The sequence below is a fragment of the Aythya marila genome, assembly GCF_965140915.1.
Source record: "Aythya marila genome assembly, chromosome: 9".
Lineage (NCBI taxonomy): Eukaryota > Metazoa > Chordata > Aves > Anseriformes > Anatidae > Aythya > Aythya marila.
In genome coordinates this window covers 14,138,130-14,146,244 of record NC_139050.1, presented here as the reverse complement: position 1 = coordinate 14,146,244, position 8,115 = coordinate 14,138,130, and the positions used below count along the sequence as shown (strand labels likewise).

The 8,115-nt window shown below is 61.7% G+C and overlaps 1 protein-coding gene across 2 annotated transcripts; it reads left to right on the top strand.

The window, feature by feature from the left end:
* The first annotated feature begins 5,095 nt into the window (after nucleotides 1–5,095).
* Nucleotides 5,096–6,929, top strand: HES1 (hes family bHLH transcription factor 1). Of its 2 annotated transcripts, XM_082767710.1 has the most exons (4): nucleotides 5,125–5,380; nucleotides 5,519–5,614; nucleotides 5,705–5,792; nucleotides 6,197–6,925. In XM_082767710.1, the coding sequence occupies exons 1-4, from the start codon at nucleotides 5,273–5,275 to the stop codon at nucleotides 6,679–6,681; spliced, it is 777 nt and encodes a 258-aa protein (XP_082623836.1). In that variant the 5' UTR covers nucleotides 5,125–5,272; the 3' UTR covers nucleotides 6,682–6,925. The 2 variants fall into 2 exon arrangements, with proteins under 2 accessions (XP_082623835.1, XP_082623836.1); XM_082767709.1 differs by having other exon boundaries at nucleotides 5,096–5,614; nucleotides 6,197–6,929.
* The last annotated feature ends 1,186 nt before the right edge of the window (nucleotides 6,930–8,115 follow it).

The window sequence follows — 8,115 nt, the reverse complement described above, 5'->3', positions numbered from 1 at the left end:
CTGCCACGCTCCCCCCTGGCCCTCAAAAATAAGCTGCTCAAAAATAAGAGGTGCAAACAGCATCCAGGGAAGGGGTGTGTGGCTGAAGGCTGCAGTCAGCAGACAAGGGGCTGACGCAGGGATCCTCGTGAGGATCAGCCCTGCAAGCGTGCAGGCACCGTGACACAGAGACGGCAGCCTCAGGAAGCGACACAAGTGGGATCTTAACACAGAAATAAGCTGGCTCGCGCTGCCAACACCTCCCACCACGCACGGAGAGGACAGCAACCGAGAGACGCTCCTCTCCTCCGGGATTTGTGGCTCTCAGAGGGCTGCAGGCTGAGACGTGCGTCCTGCCAGCTGGAGCTGCATCCTGCAAAAGTCACTGACTTGTGCTGGAGCGGGGCTGGCATGGCCAGCAGGCTGCACATCCATGGTCTGGTGAATTCAGGTCACACCCCATGGAAAGAGCATCTTGGAGAGGAGGGTATAAGGCAGCTCGCAGCCTCCAAATGGCAATGGTGGTGGCAGATACAGCTCCCAGCCCTGCAGATAGTCTGGGGATAAGGGAAAAAGCTTGGGGCTGCACCATCCTGCGCCCGTTAACACGTGCGGCTGCTCCAGCCCAACCAGCACTGTGAAAATCGTGATGGTTATCAGGGCAGGAAGGGAATTCCCATCCACATGGGTGGCATTCCACAGCTGCCAGAACTCCCCCCACCCCACCCCCAGCTCCCAGGGCAGCGTTTCCCTGGTTCAGCAGGATAGGAGCCTGCCAAGAGGAATCAGCTCAGAAAGAGATCCAGGTACCTTGGCTCATGTCCCAGTGCCCTCCCTGGTGCGGAGCTGCGCAGCAGCCCGTGCCGGGATGGGGAGGTGGAAATTGGCTGGTTCCTGCCCCGGGAGTCACCCGAATTTCTCAGGGTGGTGCCTTGCTACTCCAGCAAAGCCTCAGCTGCCTCACCCCACGGCTTTCTGCGTTGGGGTGGCCGTGTGGGTGACCAAAGGGTGGGTGACCAAAGGATGGGTGCGGGTCTCTGGAGCCCACGGGTGCCCTCCCCAGTGCTAGGGCTGTCACTGTGGGATGTCTGCGGCTCCCCACACCCAGCCTGAGTCACCCAGCTTGGAGCAGGATGAACAAACACGTCAGCCTCTTCTCTGCGGCGGCATCCAGGGAAGGGCTGAAGCCACCCTGATCCTGCAGGGCACGCACCAAAGGAGCAGCCACCGGGTGAGAGCCCCGAGGCTCCTCTGCTCCTGCCCCTGGGGGTCTGGGTCTCAGCAGATCCTGGGAACGGGTCCACAGCGTCCAAGAGGGCAGAATCTGCTGGAAAAGGGGGCTGCCAGCCTGCCCAGCGAGCTGCTCCTGCCAGCAGGACTGGGCAGCGGTGCTGCTGATGAAAGCTGTTCTGCCCTTTTTACCTTGAGGACCCGGTGCGCAGGAAAGCAACGTCCGTGAAAGCTTTGCTTTGTCTAGGGAGCTCCATCAGGAAGTCAGTTTGAAAGTGACCTTGCCCAGAGATCTGGCAAACACTGACGGAGGGGAAAAATCCCTGAAAGCTGTCCCGGAGCTACCCGAGACCGTGTCTGCCAGCGGGGTGGCTGCGCAGGAGCACACGTGGAAGCACGTGTGCGGGGCGGCCCAGAGGAGCTGTCTGCAGCGGGGACGCACGTCCCCGGGACGCAGCACTTGTTCTGCAGCCCTCAGGCTGGTGACAGCTTCCAGCTGCAGCCGGGCTAGGGTTTCAGTCCATGATCTGCAGGTGGAAGGCTTGCTGTGCCATTCCTGGGCCCCAGCTCACGCCAGGGGTTCTCCCCGCCATAGCCCAGCTCTTACTGGCTTTCTGTATTCTGTATATTTCCTGCTCCCTTTGGATATTAAAGCTCTTGGATCTCCAGACGCACACTTTGGTCAGGTCTGGGCTGCTTCCTAAAGGACGGGAGAGCAGGCACAGCCAGCTCTGCCACCTCCTCGCCTCCTGCGTGCCACAGCGGCGGCAGCATCCTGTGTTATTCCACCTCCCTGCCCCTGGGCCTGTGCCCAGGACCAGTCTGAACTTCTTTGCCAAGGCGTTTTCCCTCCAAGATGTTCTGCGAGTCAGTAATGCCCCGATGAGCTGTCTACATTTTTTCCCCAAATCTTCTTTGGACAATTCCCAATTTGTAACCCAAGATTACTGCCTGAGCAAAGAAAACCATTGCCAGATGACCACAGGACATGGAACATGCCGGTACCGGGGGCAGCCCCTTATCTCGGGACAGCCTCTCCCCCTTGACCGCCCTTTCCTAAGCAAACGCAGGGCTGGAGAAGCCCAGAGGATCTGTTCCAGATCCCCCAGTGGTTACGAGCCTCTTCGCCACCTCCTTCCAGCTGGAGCTCGGCCTTGGCCACTTCATTTCCAGAGACATCCTTCCATGTAAATCCTCCCCTTCCTCTCCTGATCCCCGGGGAATTCACACGCAGGCATGCTTCCTCTGCGGGACCGCAGCCCTTGCACGTGTACGGCATTTCACAGCAGGCAGGCAGAGGCGGAGACCCACAGCGGGGACAGGGCTGGAGGATCTCGAGGACCCAAAACGGGCTCCCCAGGAGCACAAACCTCCCGTGGGCTGCGGCGAGCAGGGATGGGGCCAGGACAAGGCTGGGGCGAGCGCTGGCGGCCCGTAATTACAGCCTGCGCTCTGCTCCCCGCCTGCCTCGCTCCATCCCCAGAGAAACCGAGCGGTTGCCAGCAATTAGAGGTGGTTAGCAGCTCCTGGGCTACCATAAACATGGACGTAATTGCAGCCTGTTCGCACTCCCAGCCCAGGAGGGACCGGCTGCCCGGCTTCGCATTTCCTTTGCAAATCCCCATGGGAGGGAGAGGACTGGTTTGGGAATCGTGGCGACCTTCATTTTATATTTTTTTTTCACCCCCAAGTATTAAAAAATATTGGCCCACCCGAACCTCTTAGGCTGTTCGGTAATGTATTGCAGTTTTCATGCTAACCAGTTGGCTCGGACTGCTGCGGGAAGGCAAGAAAAGACTTTTTGGTAGCTCCCTGATGCAGTCTCGATATTTTCTCCACTCTTCTCTGTCCAAGTGCCTAGATAACTGAAGCTTACCTCAAGTATTGCTCATCTAAACTTAAACCTTACATGCTGAATGCCGCTTTTTGTTTTTAAATTAAGACTTGCGGCTCGACCAAGGAGCTGAAAGAAAGCCTGGATTTGTGCTTTTCTTGTAGTTTTAAACATGACACTCTCTTTTATTTATTTTTCCCTTTTAATGCTCTCGTGGCTGTGCAGGCAAGCCTCTGCAGAGACAAGGGCTTTGCCCCGGTGAGATCTGCAAACATGTCTCTTCTTTCTTGAACTTTATTTTTCTCACGGTCTCTGAAAAGGCAAGATCAGGTGATACGTGTGGGATTGGCCCCGTACAGGTGCGGATCAGGTACTGGAGGAGGTGGAAAAACATTACTGTGTATACTCTAAAAAAAAAAAAAAAAGAGGGAAGAAAGAAAAGAAAGAGAGACAGAAAGAGCGAGCGAGCACATTTTTGAATAGGCCAGGTCTAGTTCTTGGCAGGATGACTCAGGCTTAGCTGGCAGACTATGGGAATAGGAGTGTGAGAAAGCCAGTCAAGCGGAGGGAAAAAAAAAAAAAAAAAAAAAAAAAAAAAAAGATTCAAGTCCCCAGGCAAAATACCTTTTTTTTTTTTTTTTTTTTAAAGTAACCCCTCCAGCCGGAGGTGGGAGAGGCACAGCTGCAGCGGGGCCGAGTGCCGGGCACCACGCCGCGGTTTCACGCTCGCCTGGGCGCCCTTGGCAGCGCACGCACCGCTGCACCTGCGGCCACACCGCACCGCATGGCGTCACAGTGTGCCAGCACCAGCAGCGGCACTGCCACCGTGGTCACCTCGGTGTGCCCGGGGTGCTGGTGGTGCTGGTGGTGCTGGTGGTGGGCCCGTGGAGATGGGCACTGGGGGCATCGGTGGGAGCGGGAGGTGTGAGGGGTCTGCGGTCTGCTACAGGACAAGGGGCAGAGATGCCAGTGTGACTGGCACCGTGACAGGACAAGGACATCGGGCAGGGACGTGGGCATCGTGACAGGGACATGGGCATCGTGACAGGGACATGGGCATCGTGACAGGGACAAGGGCATCGTGACAGGGCCAGGGGCACTGCAACAGGACCTGGGACATTGTGACAGGGACAAGGGCACCATGACAGGACCTGGGCACTGTATAAGGTCGGGGGCACTGTGACAGGATAGAAGGCACTGTGACAGGGACTGTGACATTGTGACGGGGCTGGGGGCACCGTGACAGGGACAAGGGTGTTGTGACAGGACCTGGGATATCATGACAGAGACAAGGGCATCGTAACAGGACTTGGGACACTGTGACAGGACCTGGGAATTGTATAGGGTCTGGGGCACTCTGATAGACCCTGGGATGTTGTGACAGGGACAAGGGTGTTGTGACAGGACCTGGGATATCGTGACAGAGACAAGGGCATTGTGAGAGGACTTGGGACATTGTGACAGGACCTGGGGGACTCTGACAGACCCTGGTATTGTGACATGACCTGGGATATTGTGACAGAGACAAGGGAACTGTGACAGCACCTGGGATATCGTGACAGGGACAAAGGCATTGTGACAGGACTTGGGACATTGTGACAGGACCTGGGCACTGTGACAGGACTGGAGCTATCGTGACAAGATCTAAGGCACCGCGACAGGCTCCGGGCACCGTGACAGGACTCGAGCTATCGTGACAGCACCTGAGGCACCGCGACAGCGCCCCTCCCGCCTCACCCCGCAGGCAGCGGCCCCCCACGGCGCAGCCCCCCCCCCTCCCCTCCCCGCCTCCCCTCCCCGCTGCCGGCGCCCCCCGCGGGCTCCAATTAACCCGGCAATTAGCGCCGGGCCCTCCGGCGGCAGCGCGGCGCCTGAGGGGTTAAACCCGCGGCCGCCCCTCCCGCCCCGCGCGCGGCACCCGCTGGGGCCGCCCATTGGCCGGCGCGCGGCGCGCGGCGCGCGGCCAATGGGCGGGCGCCGTCCACGAGCCGGGGCGGCGTGCGGGCGGCGCCCATTGGCTGGGCGCGAGTGTGGGAACGGCGGCGGGGGACGTTTCACACGAGCCGCGCGCGTGCGGCGCGCGCTATAAGTAGGGGCGGCCAAGGGCGCGCGGCAGCCGCGCCGCGCCGGTCCCAGCGCCCGCCCGCCCGCTGCCCGCCCGCCGCCCGCTGCCCGCCCGCTGCCGCCGCCGCACGACCTCCTCCGCGGCGGGGCGGGCGCGGCCGCACGATGCCGGCCGACCTGATGGAGAAGAGCAGCGCCTCGCCCGTGGCCGCCACCCCCGCCAGCATCAACGCGACGCCCGATAAGCCCAAGACGGCGGCGGAGCACCGCAAGGTAAGGGCTGTGCCGGGCTGTGCAGTGCCGTGCCGGGCTGTGCCGGGCTGTGCCGGGCTGTACCGGGCTGTGCCGGGCCGTACCGGGCTGTGCCGGGCTGTACCGGGCTGTACCGGGCTCACCGCCGCTCTCTTGCAGTCGTCCAAGCCCATCATGGAGAAGCGGCGGCGGGCGCGCATCAACGAGAGCCTGGGGCAGCTGAAGACGCTGATCCTGGACGCGCTGAAGAAGGATGTAAGGCAGGGAGGAGATGGGGGGGGGGTGCAGGGGGGGTTATTGGGGGTGTTGTTGGGGGTGCCGGTGTGAGCAGCCCTCTGCCCGCAGAGCTCGCGGCACTCCAAGCTGGAGAAGGCTGACATCCTGGAGATGACCGTCAAGCACCTGCGGAGCCTGCAGCGGGCGCAGATGACCGGTGAGAGATGGGGCTGGGGGGGGGTGGTGGTGGTGGTGGTGGTGGTGAGGGGCTGGGGGTGGGGTACCGGGGTGCCCGACCCCCTCCCCGTGCTGTGGGAGCACCGTGCTGCTGCCCTGGGGGCTCCCCGCTGCGCCCTGCATGCGGGATTCTGGGGCTGGGGGGGCTCCCGTGCACCCTGCCCAAGGGTGCTGGTGGGGTGGTGCTCATAGGATGGGTCCCCCGGTGCTATGGGGTCTGGGGGGGCAGCAGGGGTCTCTGCTCGCCAGCTGGGTCTGAAGTGCTGGGGGGTGCAGTGCTCTCTGCCTGGATCCCCCTGCTCCAAGGGGGGCTGCAGGGGGTGATGCCGGGGGGCTGCACACCCCGCTGACCCCCCCCCCCTCCATGTCCCTCTCACCCCGCAGCCGCGCTGAGCACGGACCCCACGGTGCTGGGCAAGTACCGCGCCGGCTTCAGCGAGTGCATGAACGAGGTGACGCGGTTCCTCTCCACCTGCGAGGGCGTCAACACCGAGGTGCGCACCCGGCTCCTGGGCCACCTGGCCAGCTGCATGACCCAGATCAACGCCATGAACTACCCCGCGCCCCCTCCGCCGCCCCCGCTGCCGCCGGCCGCAGCTTTCGGGCCACCCCTGGTGCCGCCGGGCGGTGGCGCGGGGCCGCTCCCGGGCATGCCCTGCAAGCCGGGCACCGACGCGGCCAAGGTGTACGGGGGCTTCCAGCTGCTGCCCGCCTCCGACGGGCAATTCGCCTTCCTCATCCCCAGCACCGCCTTCGCCCCCGGCGGGGCCGTGCTGCCCCTCTACGGCGGCCCCCCCACGGCTGCCACCGCCGCCTCGCCGCCTGGCCCGCCACCCGGCACCGCCGACTCGGTGTGGAGACCCTGGTGAGGGTGGCGGGCACCGGACTGGACTGAGCACCGCGCCCCGTGCTGCTGGCACGGCTGTACATAGGTTATATGTTCATATTGGATTGTGCCTTTGTACCATAGCACTCCCTCAACAGCGTTTCGTGTTTTACACGAGATCTTTTTTTCTCCCTTCCCTCCCCTTCCTTACGTGACACCAAAGATTTTTTTTTTTTTTGAATGCTCTTAAAATAAAAGTCTCTTCCATTTTGGAAGGCCTTTGGAGATAAGTCGGAGTGCTGGCGTTGTGTGCGTAGGAGGGAGCCCGGCTCCTGGCTCGCTCCCGGCCGCCCGTGGATTGATTGTGCTGCTGCAGGGCTGGAGCTGTCAGTCAGACCCTCTGTCCCCTCGGCCGCCTTCTGAAACCACCCGGCCCCTCTCCCTGCCCCCAGGGCAGATGTAATTACTGCTTCCTCGGGAGCAGTTCAGCTGATCAGACTTGTTAAAAAGAGCTTATGTTTGCAGAGCTGGTGAATGCGCTGAGGGAGGCACCTCCGCTCTCCTCCTGGCTCCCGGGGCTGGCCGCAGCGGAGCAGCCCAGGTAAAGCGAGACGGATTCGGCATGGCCCCGAGGAGGAGCTGCCTGCGGGAGCCTCCTGCCCGGACCCCGAGGGGCCCGCTCCCCGGCCGCGGTGTAAATCACGAGTGACTCCAGTCCGTTGATTTACAGAAGGGTGCCTGCCAGCGGCTCGTGTTACAGAAACGCCGGGCTCTGCGGGACAAACTGCCACGAGGGCTCCGTCTCCAGGCTGACAGGCTGCAGCAGGCGCTCGCGCGGCGCTGGGTACCACCTCCACCTGGACTTGAAAGCGCAGAGCCCTTCCCAGCCCTGGGCGCGAGGCAGGCTGTGCTGGATGATTAATGCTCTGCATGTGGTTTTGATAGAGTCGGGCATTTCCTCTGCTTTAATATGGAAAACACATGTCAGGGGGAGCGATGTGGGGCTGCGCGGACTGCCTCCCTTCCTAACTGCGAGTGGCAGCTGACCCCTCTGACTTGGTCATGCCCCATTTCCAGGCAAGATGCGAGCCCTAGATAGAGGCGAGCGGTAGTCTCAGGTTACAGCTTGCATCACCTTTCCTAACAAGTCCTAACTCAGAGCGGACAGCTTTAAACCGTGCCAGGATCCACTGGGGATTCCTTCCAAATCCCACTGCAAAGGCTTGTTGGGTTTTGCCTGGCTCAGCCAGGTGCTTGACTGCAGCCAGGTGCTGGGGAAATGAAAGCTGGAGGAGAGCAGGGGAGCAGGCAGATGAAACCTGCTGGGCTCCGCAGCCCTCCCTGCCCCCTGTGTACAAACATAGCCTCCTGTTCTGAAACGCTCCTTGGGATGGATTTTGGAGGGGGAGGCAGGGGGACGTGTCTGGGATCCATCCCTGCAGGGCTCACTCATGAGGACCTGGCTGGTGATGGTTGT

Bases quoted from the DNA above. Each gene is read 5' to 3' on its own strand.
- HES1 (XM_082767709.1), top strand. From the start codon at position 5,273: ATGCCGGCCGACCTGATGGAGAAGAGCAGCGCCTCGCCCGTGGCCGCC. The intron at 5,615-5,704 runs GTAAGGCAGGGA...CTCTGCCCGCAG, and splicing joins TGGACGCGCTGAAGAAGGAT to AGCTCGCGGCACTCCAAGCT. The intron at 5,793-6,196 runs GTGAGAGATGGG...CTCACCCCGCAG, and splicing joins GCAGCGGGCGCAGATGACCG to CCGCGCTGAGCACGGACCCC.